Source organism: Pseudonaja textilis, chromosome 1, assembly GCF_049901715.1.
Source record: "Pseudonaja textilis isolate UNSWEBS1 chromosome 1, rPseTex1.2, whole genome shotgun sequence".
NCBI classification, from domain to species: Eukaryota; Metazoa; Chordata; class Lepidosauria; order Squamata; family Elapidae; genus Pseudonaja; species Pseudonaja textilis.
Window position 1 is genome coordinate 4,815,479 of NC_141990.1, and position 20,771 is coordinate 4,836,249.

Consider the following 20,771-nt stretch of genomic DNA (forward strand, 5'->3'; position numbering starts at 1 on the left):
TAAGGAGACAGGGAGGGAGGGAGGAAAAAGGAAAAAATAGGAAGGAAGGAAGGAAGGAAGGAAGGAAGGAAGGAAGGAAGGAAGGAAGGAAGGAGATGGGAATGAGAAAGAAGGAAGGAGGGGGAAGGAGGAGATGGGAAATAAGGAGACAGGAGGGAGGGAGGAAAAGGAAAAATAGGAAGGAAGGAAGGAAGGAAGGAAGGAAGGAAGGAAGGAAGGAAGGAAGGAAGGAAGGAAGGAAGGAAGGAAGGAGATGGGAATGAGAAAGAAGGAAGGAGGGGAAGGAGGAGATGGGAAATAAGGAGACAGGGAGGGAGGGAGGAAAAAGGAAAAATAGGAAGGAAGGAAGGAAGGAAGGAAGGAAGGAAGGAAGGAAGGAAGGAAGGAAGGAAGGAAGGAAGAGGAGATGGGAATGAGAAAGAAGGAAGGAGGGGAAGGAGGAGATGGGAAATAAGGAGACAGGGAGGGAGGGAGGAAAAAGGAAAAATAGGAAGGAAGGAAGGAAGGAAGGAAGGAAGGAAGGAAGGAAGGAAGGAAGGAGATGGGAATGAGAAAGAAGGAAGGAGGGGAAGGAGGAGATGGGAAATAAGGAGACAGGGAGGGAGGGAGGAAAAAGGAAAAATAGGAAGGAAGGAAGGAAGGAAGGAAGGAAGGAAGGAAGGAAGGAAGGAAGGAAGGAAGGAAGGAAGGAAGGAGATGGGAATGAGAAAGAAGGAAGGAGGGGGAAGGAGGAGATGGGAAATAAGGAGACAGGGAGGGAGGGAGGAAAAAGGAAAAAATAGGAAGGAAGGAAGGAAGGAAGGAAGGAAGGAAGGAAGGAAGGAAGGAAGGAAGGAAGGAAGGAGGGAGATGGGAATGAGAAAGAAGGAAGGAGGGAAAAGGAGATGGGAAATAAGGAGACAGGGGGGGAGGGAGGAAGGGAGGAAAAAGGTAAAAATAGGGAGAGAGGGAGGGAGGGAGGGAGGAGGAGATGGGAATGAGAAAGAAGGAAGGAAGGAAAGAAGGGAGGAGATGGGAAGGAGAAGGAAGGAAGGGGATGGGAAAGAAGGAGGGAGGGAGAAGAGGTAGGTAGGAAGGAAGGAAAAAGGAAAAAATAGGAAGGGAGGAGATGGGAATAAGAAAGAAGGAAGGAGGGAAAGAAGGGAGGAGATGAGAATGAGAGAGAAGGAGGGAGGAATGAGGATGGAGGAGCGAGGTGGGAAGGACAAGGAAGGAAGGAGATGGGAAAGAAGGGGACAGGAAGGGAGGAAGGAGTGGGAAGAATGAGGGAGGGAGGAGTTGAATGAGAAAAAAGGAAGGGATGAAGGAAGGAAGGAGATGGGAATGAGAGAGAAGGAAGAGGGGAAAGAAGGGAGGAGAGGATAAGAAAGGAAGGAGATGAGAAAGAAGGAGAGAGGGAGTGAGGAACGAAAGGAGGAAAGAGGGTAGGGGGTGGGAATGAGAAAGAAGGAAGGAGGAAGGAGAGGAAGGAGATGGGAATGAGAGAGAAGGAAGGAGAGAGAGAGGAGGAGAAAGGAGGAAGGAGGGTAGGGGTGGGAATGAGAAAGAAGGAAGAGGAAGGAGGGAAGAAGGGAGGAGATGGGAAAGAAGAGGACAGGAAGGAGGGAGGAGTGGGAGGGAGGAAGAAAATGGAATAAGAAAGAAGAAGGAAGGAGATGGGAGGTGGAAGGATGTAAGGAAGAAAGAAGGAGATGGAAGGAGAAGGAAGAAGGAAGGAAGGAAGGAGATGGGAATGAGAAAGAAGGAAGAGGGAAAGAAGGGAGGAGAGGATAAGAAAGGAAGGAGATGAGAAAGAAGGAGAGAGGAGTGGGAAAAGGAGGAAAGAGGGTGGGGTGGGAATGAGAAAGAAGGAAGGAGGAAGGAGGGAAGGAGATGGGAATGAGAGAGAAGGAAGGAGAGAGAGAGGGAGTGGGGAACGAAAGGAGGAAGGAGGGTAGGGGTGGGAATGAGAAAGAAGGAAGGGAGGAAGGAGGGAAGAAGGGAGGAGATGGGAAAGAAGAGGACAGGGAAGGAGGGAGGAGTGGGAGGGAGGAAGAAAATGGGAATAAGAAAGAAGAAGGAAGGAGATGGGAGGTGGAAGGATGTAAGGAAGAAAAGAAGGAGATAGGAAGGAGAAGGAAAGAAGGAAGGAAGGAAGGATATGGGAATGAGAAAGAAGGGCGGGAGGAAGGGAGGATAGGAAGGAAGGGAGGGAAGATAGGAAGAAAGAGAAATAGAAAAGGAAAAGAAACAGTAGTAGAGGAGAAGAACCAGGAAAGATGAAGGAGGAAGAAAATGAGAGGACTTCACTGGGTGGGCTGATTTTTGGTCTCTTGAAAAATCTTAAACTGTGGGGATTATAACTGAAGGAGTTGATCGAGGTTGCCTATGCTTTCCCACTGAGAATAGGAGGCTGGGCTAGCTGACCTTGAAAGACCCTGGTAATTTTGAATTTCTCTCTGTCTGCATTACATATACACCTAAGAAAGAACATTTTTGGCATGAGGGTTTGAGACCAAATTTAGAAATTTGACATAGAAACCGAGAAAGATACCTCTGAGTAGTTTTCAGAGCAGGGGTCTTGTGGGGGGCTGTCTAGAAATTCAGATGGCATCCATTGGCACGTGTTCAAAACTTCCCCTCTTCAGTATCCATAAAAACAAGGCAAGTTGGTGAGGAAAGAATCACAGCTTACATGATTGATTGTTTTTGACCAAATTCTAATTTTCGGACCATCTAGCTATTGTGGCCCGGGGAGCTGGACAGCGTTCTGACCCACGCCTCTTTCCAACAAATCAAACGCAATCCAAAGGGAGGAGAAACCTTTGAATGCTTCTGCAAAATAATTAGCTGGGATAAGCCTTGCCAAACTGTGCGAGACTTGCCAAAAGATAAGAGACAAGAAATAATTTGCGATACAAGAATCTTCAGATACAAACTCAGGATACTGGAATGTCCACGAGGCAGGAGTTTCAAAACGTATTTGCCTTCTGCAAAGAATGCTTGTTTCACAGCTGGCTTTTATCTTCTTGAAGAAGGGGGCATTACCTTGCAGCCTTACTCCTGAGTCACCCGTGCTGTTGTAGCTGCTTTTTCCTGCGAGCAGCCCTGTGCTCATGCGCACTTGGCACACGCACTCCTCATCGCTGCTGCCAGTCCCCACAATCCCTGAAAAGCTGTTTGTGAAGCCTTGCAGACTGTGAATGAACATCATTCACAGCCGTGGAAATAAAAGAAGTTTTGCCCTGACTAAGATTGTGGTTTATGCTTTCTAAGGAAGCCTAGGTCAGAACACCAGCTAACATCAAACCAACATTAAAAAATATTTCAGAAGTTGGCAATACCAGGTCATCCTCAACTTAGAACAGTTCGTTTAGTGGCCGTTTAAAATTTCTACGGCACTGAAAAAAGTGACATATGCCCGTTTTTCACACTTATGACCGTTCCAGCATCCCCGGTGGTCCCATGATCAAAATTCAGACACTTGGCAACTGACTCCTATTTATGACGGTTGCAGTTTCCCGGGGTCACGCGATCCCCTTTTGCGACCCTCTGACAAGCCAAATCACTGGGGAAGCCAGATTCACTTAACAGCCAGGTAACTAATTTTAACAACAGCAGTGATCCATTTAACAACAGTGGCAAGAAAGGTCATAAAATGAGACAAAACTCACTTAGCAAATGCAACATAAATTTTGGGCTCAGTTGTGGTCGTAAGACGAGGAATACCTGTAGTAGAGTTCACCGCTATTCTGAGTGAATCCTTCATTCCCCAAATTAAAATAAATTTTCAAAAAGAATCCCTCAGAATTGACCAGATCGAAGTCATGAATTCAGATAAATTCAGGGCTTTTGCTGAAGATCTGAGGTGAAATATCTTAATCTGAGGTGAAATATTGAGCCTTCATGAGGGATTTTTCTTGATTTGTTTTTGGTGGGGATCAGGAATGGTGCGGTGGCCTAGAGGTAAAGCTCTCGCCTCAGGAGGCTATGAGTTCGATCCTAGGTAGAAGCAGATATTTCTTTCTCTGGGCACAATGAGAATATGGCAGCTGAAGAAAACTCCGCATTGGCAAAAGGAAGGGCATCCGGCCATTAAAACACTCGGCTGGCTGCATTCAGTTGCCTAGTCTCCACCCTGCAAGGAATTATGGGGTTGTTAAATGAAGATGATTTGGGGGTAGAATCTAGTCACAAAGGTATAAAGTCAGAAGAATGCTGTTGTGTTATTTCCTCTGGAACCACAAATTCAAGCTGGTTGTGCTGCTTAACAATTCTGTGGCTTCCTTCAGGAGGAAGCACAGAATATGAATTGTGCAGTATATTAGGAAGAAAAAACACACACAATTTGCACGGGTGAGCGGAGAAGGATATCCAAATTAAGCAGGCCTCTTGAATCTCCTCATGTTAATTAGTTGTTGCATTGTGAACCATCTTTCTGTTTGAAATGTGTGTGTTCCTGCTCTTTTCCGGCGTGACTTTAAGGGAACTTTTTATTCCTCATTGGTTTAATCCAATCTTGGGGAAGATTTTGCGAGGAAGTATGTGGGCGGTAAATAAATTGAACCAACACCGGAAGAACAAACAAATAAATAAAATAAACACGCGGTAGGTGTGGATAGCTCTCGACATAGAAGCATTCTTTTAGTGATGGTTTGAAGTTGCAACGGCATTGAAAAAAGCGACTTATGACTGACGTCTCATACTTGCAACCCATGTGCTCAACATTGGCGTGCACAGGTAGTTCTTGATGCCAACTAATAAAATATTTCTCTGGTCTTTTAGAGTTGCCAGGAGAAAGGGAGCGGGGAAGCAGCGCAGCAGCTTGCAAAACCGAAACTGAATTCCATAAATGTTTTTATAGATGGTTTCCAGGCAACCAAAGTTTCTGCTGCACAAAATCCTAACTGGAGAGTATGATTTATGACTCTTGGCTATGGATGTGTCCCATTGGAGAATATACATCCAGGGGGCGAGGGGAAACCAGCGTCAAGGGCAGGGGTGGGATTCTACCTGGTCGGACCAGTTCTATAGAACCGGTTGTTACGATTCTGTGCAGTTTGGAGAACCGGCAAATCACACCACTGACTGGCCCCTCCCCTCCCCGCCCACTCACTCCTTACTGGCATGCGCACCATCCAACTTGTCTGTGTTTGGTAAGTTGCTATTTTTCCCTTTTTTTCCCCGACCATCAGCTGTTCCGACTATCAGCTGTGCCGGGAGATTTAGATTAGCTAGAAAGCAAGAAATCGTTGGATTTCTTGCTTTTTTAGCTAATCTAAAAGCAGAGCTGAACTTTCTTTAGGACTGAAGCTTCTATTTTTCAGTGCAGACTCAGGTAGCAGATTGCAGATAGATAGATTTCTGAGTGAATCTGTGATTCTGTGAGCAATTCAATCTGCCTGCTGGCTTTACCTGATTTGGGGTAAAAGTTGGTCTTTTAAAAAAAAAATATTTACATAAATATTTATAATATTTACATACAAGCCACTCCCAGCCAGTCACGTGACCACCAAGCCATGCCCAGTCAGCAAGCCACGCCCATTCAGTCACATGACCACCAAGTCACATCCACAAATTGGGCCACGCCCAGATAACCGGTTGTTAAGAAATTTGAATCCCACCCCTGGTCAAGGGTGACAATGAATTATGTGTCTCAAAGTCGGCTACACCCAAATAGCACCGGCATTTGTTTACTCCTAACAAATCTTTAAGTTTTGAAAATCTGGATAGAGACTCCTGATTTAAATGGGAATAACTACTGGAGCCCTGACTCTTGACTTACGACCACAAACGAGCCCTAAATTTCCATCGTTGTGACCTTGGCTCCATTTTACAACCTTTCTTGCCGCAGTTGTTAAGTGAATCGCTGCAGGTTGACAAGTGAGTCACCCCGCTGTTAAGTGAATCTGGTTTCCTTGTGGTCTCGGCTCATCAGAAGGAGGAATCACGTGTCCTTGGGACACCGCGACCATGATAAATATGAGTCAATTGCAATTCGAATTTTGATCGCCTGGTCACAGAGATGCTGCACTGGCCGTAAGTGTGAACATCAGTCCTAAGTCTGTGTTTTCAGTGCCGTTGTAATTTTAAATGGTCATGAAAGAATCGGTGGTAAGCCGATAAATATCTGTAATCTTTTATTTTGGAGGGTGTCAATAAACAGATGTCTACGGGAGAGCCAGGAAAGATCATCTACTTAAGATTTTCATAAAGCCCTTGTTATAGTACTTCATCAATTTTTTCTCAGTCGGCTTAACAGCCATGGAATTAAAAAAAAACCAGCTGTCTAACTGATTGATTAAAGACTGGAAAACCAAGAGTAGAAATAAATAGATCTTTTTTTTTCCACAATGAAGTTGTGTAATGAGCAGAGTCACCCAGGGCTCTGTCTTAGGTGTGATAGCCATAGCAATAGCACTTGCTATAAGTCTTGCACTTGCACTAGACTTATATACCACTGTACAGCGCTTTAAAGCCCTCTCTAAGCAGCTTAGAGAGCCAGCCTCTTGCCCTTCCAACAATCTGGGTCCTCATTTTACCCTCCTCGGAAGGAGCGAAGGCGGAGTTAACCTTGAGCCTGGTGGGATTTGAACTGCCAAACCGTAGGCAGCTGGCTGACAGAAGTAGCTTGCAGTACTGCACAATAACCACTGCGTCACAGAGGCTCTTAGGCTGCTATTGTTGTTGTTTTTTTTAACATAAAGCTGGTCCTCATTTAGGGACCGCAATTGGGGCTGGAAGCCCTTTTGTTAAGCAAAGTGGTCGCTAAGTCAGGGGTGGGATTCAACACTGAACGCAGTCAGTGTTGTCGGGCATGCGCACAACGTCACACCTGCGCGATAAGGACTGACTAGGCAGGGCGGGGAGGGGTGGGCGGAGAGGGGCGGGGCCGGCCAGGGGCACGATTTGCCAGTTCTCCGAACTGTGCAGAATCGTAACAACCGGTTCTATAGAACTGGTCTGAACCGGTGGAATCCCACCTCCCGGTGCTAAGTGGGAAAGTGCGATGATGCTTTCCTTTTTCCACACATCCCCTGAGAATGGTTATCCTGATGGTGGGATAATGGGAGAATGAAGGCTTGTATATATACTCACTGGAGAGAAAGGGATTTCAAGAGAGTAAGGTAATATAGGTAGTTCGTTTGGGGATGGTTCAGAGTTACAACGACACAGGAAACGTGATGTATGGCTGTTTTCCACACTTACGACCATTGCCTCACCCCCATGGTCACAAGATCAAAATTCAGGCGCTTGGCCACTGACTCATATTTGTGATGGCGTCCTGGGGGTCACGAGATCCCCTGTTACGACGAGTAAAGTCAATCGGGAAGTTAGATTTACCCGGCAACTTCATTACCAACTTAACAACTGCTGTGATTGACTGGAAAACTGTGGCCAGAAAGGTCGTTAAATGGGGCAAAATTCACTTAACAAATGTCACACATAGCAACAGAAATTCGGGGCTCTGTAACTCAGTGGTGGGATTCAAAAATTTTTTACTACTGGGTCTGTGGGCCTGGCTTGGTGGGCATGGTTTGGTACGTGTAGTTTGGTGGGTGTGGTTTGGTGGGTGTGGTGTCAACTAAAAAGATACTCCTTTGGTCTTTTTAACTGCCAGAAAAAGGGAGAGGGGGAAAATCCTGCATTCCTTAAGTGCTTGAATCCGTGATGGCGAAACTATGGCACACGTGCGGCAGGCAAACATACTTCACTGGGCATGCGCACATCTCCCAGCTAATTTTCGGCCAGTTTGAGGGCCTTTTTCAGCCTCCCAGAGGCTTGAGGGAGGCTTCTGCAGGCTTTTCAGACCAAAAACTAGGCCCGTTTCATCACTTCCTGTTTTTCCAGAAATACCGGAAGTGACCAAACGGGCCTAGTTTTCGGTCTGACAAGCCTGCGGAAGCCTTCCTGAAGCCTCTGGGAGGCTGAAAAAGGCCTCAAACCAGCCTAAAATCAGCTGTGAGGCACAGTGCAGGTAAGGGGGTGGCAGGGGTGTGTGGGTGTGTAGATGGGTATTGTGCGTGCATGCATAGGAGGCATGGGGGGAGCGCATTGCCTCTTGTGTGCTGGCACGCAAGCGCGAGCGTGCAAGTGCGCAGACAATTTTTGGCACGGGAGCCCAAAAAGATTAGCCACCACTGGCTTAGATAATTACCCTACAGCCCAAAATTGTCGGAGCGCAAGAAAATTATTGGAGAGCATGATTGATGACTCTTGGGGATGGATGTGTCCCATTGGAGAATATACATCCAGGGGGTGAGGGGAAGACTAGGGTCAAGGGGAAAATGAATGGTGTACTTTAGTATCAGCTGCATCCAGCCAACACCAACATATCCGACAATTAGCTTGCCAAGTTTTTTTTCAAGTCTGCCAAAAACAACATATAAGATAAGAAATAGTTTATAAGTAATGTCTTCAAATACCAACTGTAATGTCCATGTAATGTCCATGAGGCCGAGCTTCAAAACGTCTTTGCTTCCTGCAAAGAATGTCCGATTCACAGCTAGCTTTTAATCTTCTTGAAGGAGGGGCCATTACCTTGCAGCCTTATTCCCGAGTCACCCATGTTGTTGTAACTGCTCTTTCCTGCGAGCAACCCTGCGCACACACGCACTTGGCACAGGCTCCTCGGGAACCTCCTCATTGCTGCTGCCAGCCCCCACAATCTCTGAAGGCATCAGTCCACTCCCTAATGGTCCTGGCCTCTCATCTGAGTCCTCGCTCTCCTCAGCCATCTGCACCTGCTGCCAGCTACCCACAACAGGGGAAGGTTACCACCGGTTCTCCGAACTACTCATATTTTCCGCTACCGGTTCTCCAGAACTGGTCAGAACCTGTTGAATACCACCTCTGGCTCCACTGCAGTTACAGGTCGAGAACTACCTGTACTTAGATTAGAAAGCAATGAGTTAGCAGCTGCAAACGCATCGCACAAGCAGCCCAATGCGTTCCCCATTGTGTGCTTGCTTACTCTCCTAACATCCCTTCCTCTCCAATCTCTCGGGTGGAGGGAAGGACAAAAAATTAAGCCAGGTGCGGAAAAGATTGCCTACAAAAATTGCTGGTTGGTTTGTTTTCTTCTTCGCCCCTCACTAGTTGATGCAATCTCTCCACTCGGAGACGGGGCGGTGAGAAAAAAAGGGAAAACACAGCCAAGCAATCTCCGCAGGCAATCTCTCTGGCGCTTGACCTGTTTTTCTTTCTTTAAAAAAATACGAGCGACTGTAAAAGTGATGCAGGTTGTATGTGGAAAAATCCGAACTACATATACAGGGGCAGAACAAGTGGTGACAGATGAGGGAAACGATGTTGGAGTAATTGGGAAACAGGTCGATGGAAGGTGAGGAAACAGGGCGGATGTCCTGTGAAAAAGGTCAGCATCGTGTTAAGGATAATAAAAAGAAAACGTGGGGGAAACAGAAAAGCCAGCATAACAATCCTCCAATTAGAAATCGCCGAATAGGAAACAGGACGAGCCATTGTGGTGCAGTGGTTAAATGCAGTACTGCAGGCTAATTGTGCCAACTGCCTGCATTTGGGCAGTTCGATTCTGACCGGCTCAAGGTTGACTCAGCCTTTCATCCTTCCGAGGTCAGTAAAATGAGGACCCAGATTGTTGGGGGCAAGAGGCTGACTCTGTAAATAGTTTAGAGAAGGCTGCAAAGTATTATAAGTCTAAGGGAAGGAAGGAAGGAAGGAAGGAAGGAAGGAAGGAAGGGAAGGAAGGAAAGGAAAGGAAAGGAAAGGAAAGGAAAGGAAAGGAAAGGAAAGGAAAGGAAAGGAAAGGAAAGGAAAGGAAAGGAAAGGAAAGGAAAGGAAAGGAAAGGGAAGAAGGCAAAGTAAAGAGAAAGAGAGGGAGAAATGGAGGGAAGGAGAACAGAGAAAAGAGGAAGGGAGAGAGGAGGGAGGAAAAAGGAAAGAAGGAAGGAAGGAAAGAAGGAAGGAAAGGAAAGAAGGGGGGAAGGAAGGAAGGAAGGAAAGGAAAGAAGGCAAAGTAAAAAGAAAGAGATGGAGAAATGGAGGGAAGGAGAACAGAGAAAAGAGGAAGGGAGGAAGGAAGAAAGGAATCCATGGTGGTGCAGTGGTTGTTATGCAGCATTGCAGGCTAATTCTGCCCACAGCCAGGAAGTTCAATCCTGACTGGCTCAAGGTCAACTGCCCCTCCATCCTTCCGAGGTCGATAAAATGAGGACCCAGATTGTTGGGGGCAAGAGGCTGACTCTGTAAACTGCTTAGAGAGGGCTGTAAAAGCACCGTAAAGCAGTATATAAGTCTTAAGTGCTATTCCTTGTGAAGGAAGGAAGGAAAACAAGAAGGAAGGGAGAAAAGGAAAGAAGGCAAAGTGAAGAGAAAGAGAAGGAGAAATGGAGGGGAGGAGAACAGAGAAAGGAGGGAGGGAGGGAGGGAAGAAGATAGGAAGGGAGGGAGGGAAGGAGGAATCCCTGTTGGTGCAGTGGTTGTAATGCAGTTTTGCTGACTAACTCTGCCAACAGCCAGGAAGTTCGATGCTGACTGGCTCAAGGTCGACTGCCGCTTCCATCCTTCCGAGGTCAGTAAAATGAGGATCCAGATTGTTGGGGGCAACAGGCCGATTCTGTAAACTGCTTAGAGAGGGCTGTAAAGCACTGTGAAGTGCTATATAAATCTAGGTGCCATTGCTATTGCTACCTGGATTACAGATAACCCTCAACTTATGACCAGAACCGTAGCTCAAAATTTCTGTCGCTAAGCAAGAAAATTGCCAAGTTTTCTCCCATTTTATGACCTTTCTCGCCACGGTCGTTAACCAAATCATTACAGTTGTTAAGTTGGTAAGTGAATCTGACTTTCCAGAATCTGATTCTGCTCGTCAGAAGGTCACTAAAGGGGTTGCCATAACCCCCGGGACAGCGCAACCGGCATAAATAGGAGCCAGCAACCACATCAGAGGTGGTATAATCAGCAGGTTCTGACCAGTTCTGGAGAAACCGGTAGGGGAAATTTTGAGTAGTTTGGAGAACCGGCGAATCCCACCTCTGACTGGAGATTTTGCAGTACCCTTCCCCCTGCCACGCCCACCAGGCCATGCCCACAGAACCGGTAGTAAAAAAAAATTGAATCTCACCACTGAACAACATGTCCAGATTTTGATCACGTCAACATGGGGATGCTTACAGTGGTCCTAAGTGTGAAAAAACTATAGTATCTCCTTTTTTCCAGTGCCGTTGTAACTTTGAACGATCACTAAACGAACCATTGTAAGTCGAGGACTGCCTGCATTACCGGGGCTCACCGCCTTGAGTTCTTTATAAAAATAATAAAGGCAGGGTAACAGTAGAGAAATGTTTTTTAAAAAAAGAAAATATTCTGCGGTCCTTTTTCAATTTGGGATTATTTGCATAGATCCAGATTAAACTGCTGGGTGAAACTCACCTGAATTTTGGTTTCCATTTTGTGTGAAAAGTCTTGGGTTTTTTGGTTTTTTTCCCCAGCCGTGGTAGAACTTTTCTCATTGATTGATAGATTGTCATTTGCAAAGCGGTCTTTCTATTTTAATCTTTTTGCCTCTGTTCAACGTCCTTGGCTTTAAATCAGGCTTGCTGGAGATGAGATTGGCAGCGCATAACTTTCATATTAACAATAATAATAATTTTTAAAAATGTCATTTTGAAAGGGCCGATCCCCCACTCAACGGAATTAAAAAAAAAATGCATAAAATTTATTTATAAGCTGTGGGTCTATACTTTATTTATTTACTAGCTCGATACCCGTGCTTTGCTACGAAACTATGTCGTCAGGCTTAGTTTTTTTGGAAGGAAAATAAGGGGGGAAAAATTCTGCTTGTGCCTACCAGCATCCAATGGTAGTCCTCTGGCTAGCGTCCTGTCAGGGTGTGAGAGAGTTGAGGGCTGTTTGGAAACTGAAACAGTATTTGCTGTGTGAGCAAGAAGGAGACAGCAAGGAGCCTGGGTGTGACCTAGCTCAACTGTTCTGTACTAAAGTTGCTTGGTGCTGTGAAACTGAAACTCCTCTCCTCTGCTTGTGTTTTGCATTTGGAAGAGATTTCTTTTCAGGTGGGGAGGGGGAGTAGAACTCTTTAGCATCAGAGCGTGTTAATAATAACAATATAGGAAACACTGATGCTCTGATGGTCAATTTGAAAAATCCTTTCTTAGTGAGCCCCTAGAAGCCAAGAGGAACATAGGTGCCAAATTTCAAGTTTGTAAGCTTTATAGTTCTGGAGATTTTGTGATGATGCATGAGTGGTATTTCGCATAGATAGATAGATAGATAGATAGATAGATAGATAGATAGATAGATAGATAGATAGATAGATAGATAGACTTATTGCTTCTGGTTTCTCTAAAATACACAAGGAAGTATCGGGAAGTTAACTGAGTACAGATAGCCCCAGCCATTCATTTAAGGACCATTTGAGGTTACAACAGCACTGAAAAAAGTGACTTATGACCATTTTCACACTTAACGACTGTTGCCCCTTCCCTGCAGACACCGTGATCAAAATCCAGACGCTTGGCAACTGACTCATAGTTATGACTGTCGTACTATCAAGGAGTCACGCGATCTCCTTTTCTGAGTTTCGCTTCATGGCTGCATGATTCACTTAACCACGGCAGTGGTTCTCTTCCCAACTGGAGCAAAAAGGTCGTAAAATGGGGCCAAACTTGGTTCATCGCTGTCTCGCTTAGCAACAGAGGTTTCGGGCTCAATTGTGGTCGTAAGTCGAGGACTACGTGTAAACGTTTAGGAGGGAGAAAGCTACCAATTCACTGAGTAAATTAATTGAATGTTCGGTACTCCTCCCTAGGCCGAAAATCGTGAAATTATTATTATTATTTTTTAAAAAAAATCTCCTTCTCCTTTTAGAAGCTCATCGGCGGAGTTAATGAGTAAATATCACCTATTTTATCTTCCTGACATGTCTTGAAATGGGTTAAGCCGCGAGAGGATGACATGCTTTTGAAGTAAATTAATAAAAATATTCTGGAACTGATCTGCCGCTAATCCAATCCTTGCAATAATGACAAAGGTAGAGAGAACAATCACAGCCTAGCCAACTTTGACACGCTTTTTTAAACAAAATTATTCATCATTGATAATGGAAACTGCCCTGCCTTCCCCCTCTGTCTCTGTTTCTGTTATTTCTTCCCCTTTCTTTCTATCCTCCTTACTAATTTAAAATTTACCCCTGTGGGAAAAAAATTATCAGTTCTGCAAATCTTATTAAAACCCGGTTCAAACGCTGTTTGTTTTCAAAAATCCACCTTCCAAAATACGCACAAGAGAGTGAATTAAATCATAAAACATGATTATATTTTCATTGCAGGGAGTCCTCGACCTACCACCTCAAAATTTCTGCTACTAAGTGAGGCAGTTGTTAATAGCAATAGTACTTAGATTTATATAACGCTTCATGGTAGAATAGGATATAATAAAACAGCTGGAAGGGTCCTTGGAGGTCTTCTAGTCCAACCTCCTGCTCAGGCAGGAAACCCTACGTCATTTCAGCCAAATGTTTGTCCAGGCTCTTCTTAAAAACCTCCACTGAAGGAGCGCCCACAACTTCTGGTGGCAAGTTGTTCCACTGGTTAATAGTTCTCACTATCAGGAAATTCCTCCTTAGTTCTAGGTTGTTTCTCTCCTTGATTAGTTTCCATCCGTTGCTTCTTCTCCTGCCTTCAGGTCCTTTAGCTTGACTCAGATTAACAGAGTTGGAAGGGACCTTGTAGGTCATCTAGTCCAACCCCCTGCACAAGCAGGAGACCCTACACCATTTCTGACAGATGGCAGTCCAGTCTCTTCTTAAAAGCATCCAGTGGTGAAGCTCCCACAACTTCCGAAGGCAACTTCTGTTCCATGGGTTGATTGCTCTCAATGTCAGGAAATTTCTCCATATTTCTAGATTGAATCTTTCTCCTTGTTCAATTTCCATCAATTATTCCTCCTCTGGCCTTCAGGTGCTTTGCAAAATAGCTTGACCCCTTTCCTCTCTGTGGCAGCCCATCAGATATTGGAAGACCTCTATCCTGTCTCCCCTGGTCCTTCTCTTCCCTAGACTAGCCAGGCCCAGTTCCTGCAACCGTTCATTGTATGTTTTAGCCTCCAGTCCCCTAATCATCCTGGTTGCTCTTCTCTGTACATTTTCTAGAGTCTCAATATCTTTTTTATAGTGTGGCAACCAAAAAACAAATGCAGTATTCCAGGTGTGGTCTTGCTAAGGCTTTATAGAGTGGTATTAGTACCTCCCTTGATCTCGATTGTATCCCTCTGTTAATGCAATTTAGGATTGCATTGGATTTTTTGGTTGGCACTGCAAATTGATGACTCATATTTAGCTGGTTGTCCACTAAGACTCCAAGATCCCTCTCCCAGTTATTGCTATTGAGCCTGGTTTCATCCAATCTATTTTCTTTCTTTCTTTCTTTCTTTCTTTCTTTCTTTCTTTCTTTCTTTCTTTCTTTCTTTCTTTCTTTCTTTCTTTCTTCCTTCCTTCCTTCCTTCCTTCCTTCCTTCCTTCCTTCCTTCCTTCCTTCCTTCCTTCCTTCCTTCCTTCCTTCCCTCCCTCCCTCCTTCCCTCCCTAGCAATAACAGACTTATATACTGCTTCACAGTGCCTTACACCCCTCTCTAAGCAGTTTACAGAGTCAGCATATTTCCCCCTCCCTCAACAATCTGGGTCTTCATTTTACCGACCTGGGAAGGACAGAAAGTTGAGTCAGCCTTGAGTTGGTCAGGATCAAACTTTCTGGCAATGGGCAGAGTTAACCTGCAATACTGCATTCTAACCACTGCACCACCACGGCTCACAGTTAAGTGATTTATGCATTATACCAATTTTTCTGCCCCAATTGTGAAGGCAAACCCTTATAGTTGTTCGGTGAATTGTGCAGTAGTCATTAAGCAAATCTGGCTTCCCCCGTTGACTTTCCTTGTGGGAAGCCAGCTGGGATCGTTGCAAATGGTGATCGCGGGAGCCTGGGACAGAGCAACTGTCACTAAGTACATGCCAGTTGCCAACTGCCCGAATGTTGATCACCTGACCCACCTGGGGATGCTTCAGGGGTCTTAATTATTCTACCGTCCTTACAACCTCTGGCAGGGAGCTCCTTCCTTTTTGTCTCTTGCTGATATTTCACAGCATTTAAGCAATTATAGTCCGATGTCAGCTCCGTCAAGGTTAATTGGATTGGTCTGTTTTTTTCTAATTGATTCATCTTACCCATCATGGATCTAGCTGATTAGTTGGCTTAATCAGTTTGGTTTCACAGCTGAGCTTTGCAGGCCTGATGGTTGGGATGAAGGCGATTGGATGGGTGAGTTTGGCAGGGGTCAAGGCGGAAATCACACAGCAGAGATACCCAGTCTTGGTTCTGTTCTCTCTTCTGTTCTGTTCTTGTTCTACTCCTGTTCTGTTCCAGTTCCATTGGGTTCTATTCTATTCTATTCTGTTCTATTCTATTCTATTCTATTCTATTCTATTCTATTCTATTCTAATTCTATTCTATTCTATTCTATTCTATTCTATTCTATTCTAATTCTATTCTATTCTTCATTCCAGAATCTATTCTATTCTATTCTATTCTATTCTATTCTATTCTATTCTATTCTATTCTATTCTATTCTATTCTATTCTATTCTAATCTAATCTAATCTAAATATATTCTATCCGTTCCATTCCATTCTATTTTCTATTCTATTCTATTTTGTCTTGTTCTATCCTGTTCCATTCCATTCCATTCCATTCCATTCCATTTTCTATTCTATTCTATTCTATTCTATTCTATTCTATTCTATTCTATTCTATTCTATTCTAATCCAATCCAATTCCAATCTAATCTAAATCTAATCTAATCTAATCTAATCTAATCTAATCTAATCTAATCTATCCGTTCCATTCCATTCCATTTTCTATTCTATTCTGTTCTGTTCTATCCTGTTCTGTTCTATCCTGTTCCATTCCATTCTATTCCATTCTCAATAGATTCTATTCTAATCTATTGTTCTGTTCTGTTCTGCTTTCAATAGATTCCATTCCATTCCATTCTATTCTTACTTCTGTTTCTATTTCTATTCTATTCTATTCTATTTTATTCTATTCAATTCTATTCCTTATTGTATTCTAATCTATCATTTTGTTCTGTTCTGTTTTATTCTGTTCATTCTCAATAGATTCTATTCTATTCTCAATAGATTGTATTTTAATTTATTATTCTGTTCTGTTCTCAATAGATTCCATTCCATTCCATTCCATTCTTATTTCTATTTCTATTCTCAATAGATTCTATTCTATTATTCTGTTCTGTTCTGTTCCGTTCCATCCTGTCCCGTCCCATCAAAACAACTACATGGTCAAAACAAGCTGAGCCTTCTCAAAACATCCTGGAGGGTACTTCAGTCATGCATGGATAAAACTGTCCCTTGATGATGGATGCTTATTTTCAACAACAGAAATCCAGGAAATAAACCAGACCAGCAATTCCACTGAATGTCAGCCATGTATTATGATTATGCTGAGTTATGGAGTCGTTTTTAAGGGCTGAGAACCCTATTCTATTCTCATTAATGGCCATTTCCCCCCACCCCCCGTCACATCCCACCCTGTGCAGGGTTTTACATATCTTCTTTACCAGAAAGGTCAATTCCTCTTTTAGGATGTCACAATTCTTGGCAACTTCTTGGTTCAAGCTGTATATATTTATTTGGCACTTCAAAAAGGCACAGGTTCTGCAGCAAAATACGATCTCGCCAGAATGGAGCTGCCCTTGCAGAACTATGCAGCAAAGAGAGGTAGTCCTCAACTCAGGGCTTTTGGGCCCAAAATTGATGTTGCTTAGTGAGAAATTCCTTAAGTGAGTTTTGCCCCGTTTTGTGGCCTTTTGTCATGCCCCCGTCGGAGTGTGAATCCGAGGAGGAAAATAAACAGCTGACAGGGAGTGGGAGTGTGGCTCCGTTGGCTGTGAAGGAAACTGGGGAAGGGCAAAGTCCGGCTGGGCAGAGCAGGGGAGAGGCAGAACAAGGGAGAGGCAGAACAAGGGAGACGGAGTTCAGAAGAAGGCCCAGGCCCACCCCCTCTTCATCCTAGGGCATGCAGGGAGGAATGGAGAAGGGAGCAATGTGGTTGCATGGCTTACGGGGGAGGAAAGGGCCCTGATCCCCTTCATTAGCCACATCTGGGAGGAGAGGTTAAAAGAGATGCATGCTGAGTGCAGTGTTTGCTAGGAGCAAACTTGAGTTTATCTTATGTTGACTTTGGTTATCCGCATTCCTGGCGTCCTCCCAACCATGTTGAGTTATTGCCGTGCCTTCACGTCTGGAATTCTTGCTCCTGCCCTGCCGGACTAATTACCTCCTCTTGCCTTGATTGGACTTTACAGTTACAGTTTTTGTTGACCACGTTTTGGACTTGATTCTCTGCAGCCCAAGGCTCTTCCTGGGAGAGTTTTTCTCCAGCCCAGAAGGTAACCAGGACCTTGGGGGCAAAGTTGGAGATAATAAAGGGACTCCTACTGATTATCTGACTGGGTTGCCTTTGTGCCACGCCCCTTTGGGTCCTCGCAACTTTCTTGCACCATTTGCTAAGTGAATCACTGCAGTTGTTAACTTAGTAAAAGGGTCGTTTAAGCAAATCAGGCTTCTCCATTGACTTTGCTTGTCAGAAGGTGGCAAAAGCGGGATTATGTAACCCCGGGCTGGGACGCTATGTCTGTCATAAATATGAACCAGTTGTCAAGCCTCCAAATTTTATTCAAGTGACCGTGGCAGTGCTGCGATGGTCGTAAGTGCGAAAAATGGTCCTAAGTCACTTTTTGCTGTGCCGTTGTCACTAAATGAACTGTTGTAAGTCGAGGACGGTGAGTTCTAGTCCTGCATTAGGCACAAAATCTGTTTGGATGACTTGGAACCGATTGCCAGGAGATGGTGAATTCTAGTCTCTCCTTGAGCACAAAAGCCCCTTTGGGCCAATCATCAGGAGACTGTGAGTTCTAGTCCCGCCTTAGGCAGGAAAGCTGGCTGGGTGACTTTGGGACAATAGCCAGGAGACCGGGAGTTCTAGTCCTGCCTTAGGCACAAAAGCCAGTTGGGCAGACTATGGTTGAAACATCAGGAGGTGGTGAGTTCTGGTTCTGCTGGCAACTCTAAAAAGACCGTAGTTATATTTTATGAGTTGGGTGACTTTGGACCAATTCCCTGGAGATGGTGAGTTCTAGTTTCTCCTTAAGCACAAAATCCACTTTGGGCCAATCACCAGGAGATGGTGAGTTCTAGTCCTGCCTTAGGTGTGAAAGCCAACTGGGTGACTTTGGGCTAATCCCAAGGAGGCTTGGAGTTCTAGTGCCGCCTTAGGTGTGAAAGCCAACTGGGTGACTTTGGGCCAATCCCAAGGAGGCTTGGAGTTCTAGTCCCGCCTTAGGTGTGAAAACCAACTGGGTAACTTTGGGCCAATCCCAAGGAGGCTTGGAGTTCTAGTCCCGCCTTAGGCGTGAAAGCCAACTGGGTGACTTTGGGCCAATCCCAAGGAGGCTTGGAGTTCTAGTCCCGCCTTAGGCCTGAAAACCAACTGGGTGACTTAGGGCCAATCCCAAGGAGGCTTGGAGTTCTAGTCCCACCTTAGGTGTGAAAGCCAACTGGGTAACTTTGGGCCAATCCCAAGGAGGCTGGGAGTTCTAGTCCCACCTTAGGCAGGAAACTTGGCTGGGTGACTGGGCCAATCACTAGGAAGCAGTGAGTTCTAGTTCCTCCCTTAGATACGAAAGTTCGTTGGACCAGTCACATACTCTCAGCCCAACCCACCTAACAGGGTTGTTGTTGTAGGGAAAATGGTAGGAGGAAAGAAAGATTCTGTGTGTTCCTGAGTTATTCATATAACTCCTTCAGTTATTCATACAAACAAATCGATTTATTTTCTTTCCACACACACCCAGGCGAACAAACTGAGGACCAAAACTTTGCGGAATACATTAAATCCTACCTGGAATGAAACCCTCACATACTACGGGATCACCGACGAAGACATGATCCGCAAAACACTCAGGTGAGTCCGTGTCAGCCTTCCAGGTAGACCAGACAGGAAACAAGGACAGGTGAGCTATTTCTACTTTATTATCAGGCTGCGTGAACGGAATCTGGCAAGTCTGAAAGTACAAACGTCCCACCGTCTCTTTTATAGCCTGAGAAATCCTTTCTGAATCTCTTTCTCCATCTGTTATGCAGCTGAGGACTTTGCTATCTGTTATCTGATTGTTCCCTTTTCTTCCTCCATCTGCCAAGGTCATTCTCACATACCCTTACAGGTAGTCCTTGGCTTAACGACCACAATTGAGCCCAACGTTTCTGTTGCTTAGTGAGTTTTGGCCCTTTTTACGAATTTTCTTGCCACAGTTATTACATGAATCGCTGCAGTTCTTAACATCTGTTATTAAATGAATCTGGCTTCCCTGTTTGACTCTGCTTGTCAGAAATTAGCAAAAAGTTATCACATGACCCAGGGACACTGCAACAAACATAAACATGAGCCAGTTGCCCAGGGACACTCATCATAGATATGAGTCAATTGAATCTGGCTCCACCATGGACAAAATTTACATCGCTAAGTGAGAAATTTGTTAAGTAAGCATTGCGCCATTTTATGACTTTTTCTTGCCACATTTGCTAAATGAATCACTGCCGTTGTTAAATTAGTCACACCGTTGTTAAGTGGATCAGGCTTCCCCATGGACTTTGCTTGGCAGAAGGTATCAAAAGGGGATCACGTGACACCCCCCCCCGGGACACGGCAACCGTCATAAATACGAGTCAGTTGCATCTGAATTTTGAGCATGTGACCATGGGGACGTTGCAACGGTCGTAAGTGTGAAACAAGGTTGTAAGTCAGTTTTTCCAGCTCGGTGGTAACTTCAAATGGTCACTAAATGAACTGTCATAAATCAAGGACTGTCCCTGTTCCACTGGCAAAATTGTAGACCGAGTCTGGCTTTTGAAGTGTTTTAAATCTCCTTTTGGAGGGATTATATATCAAGACCAGTCAGATGGATCTTTGTCTGTCCAGTGGCTAATCTTCCCAAAGCATAAAAATATATTTTCCTGACAACACCTGAGTTTAAACCTGATTTATCTTTCTTTTCCCCAGCCAATTACTTAACGTATTTCTCCCCTTTCTCAACTTCGTAAATTCTCAGCTTTTAGCAAAACTAAATTGTCTTACCTGGAAAGACGCCGGGGAGATTCTCAGCATACCCGGTGGTTGAAAATTTTCATATTGTTCTGACCAAGGCTTCCTGAGACAGTAACAATCACACGCTGTTCCCCAAAAGCTTGTTTTTATTATTTCACCGGCGGTGAATTATATTCACAGCCTGTAATGAGTCCCAAAAACTTTGTGAATCGTCCAACAGAAGTCCGCCCCAGTCTTTCGGGATAAGGCTGATAAGCACCCACCTTTATCTCCCTTGAACTGCTGCCAACGACTAAATTGCCAATTAGTTGTACAAGGCCAAACAGAGCACAAAGTCAACATGGAGCTTCAGATTGTAAACCGACCAGAAGGAACAAAGTTGCTTCCTGCAAAGGCTCGTATCCCTTTGCTCCTCCTTTATGTCTTATGGGAGGGGCCAATCATCTCCAAGCCTTATTCCCGAGTCTCCCCTTTTGCTTTAACAGTTCTTGCCTTCTGGCAGCTCTGCGCAAGCGTGCACTGGGAACAGGCTCCCTCTGTTCCTCTGCCGCGCTGCTATCAGATTCTGGAGGCTCCGGAGTCAGCACATAACTCTCAGATAGCCCTGGCCCCATCT

General features: G+C 44.8%; 1 protein-coding gene across 1 annotated transcript in view; it reads left to right on the plus strand.

The window, feature by feature from the left end:
* The window catches only part of DOC2B (double C2 domain beta), a 138,335-nt gene that overhangs the window by 60,112 nt on the left and 57,452 nt on the right, over window positions 1–20,771 (plus strand). Inside the window, exon 5 of the mRNA XM_087924972.1 lies at window positions 18,906–19,015. Within this exon, the coding sequence (XP_087781098.1) occupies window positions 18,906–19,015 (110 nt within the window). The remainder of the gene's footprint in view (window positions 1–18,905; window positions 19,016–20,771) is intronic.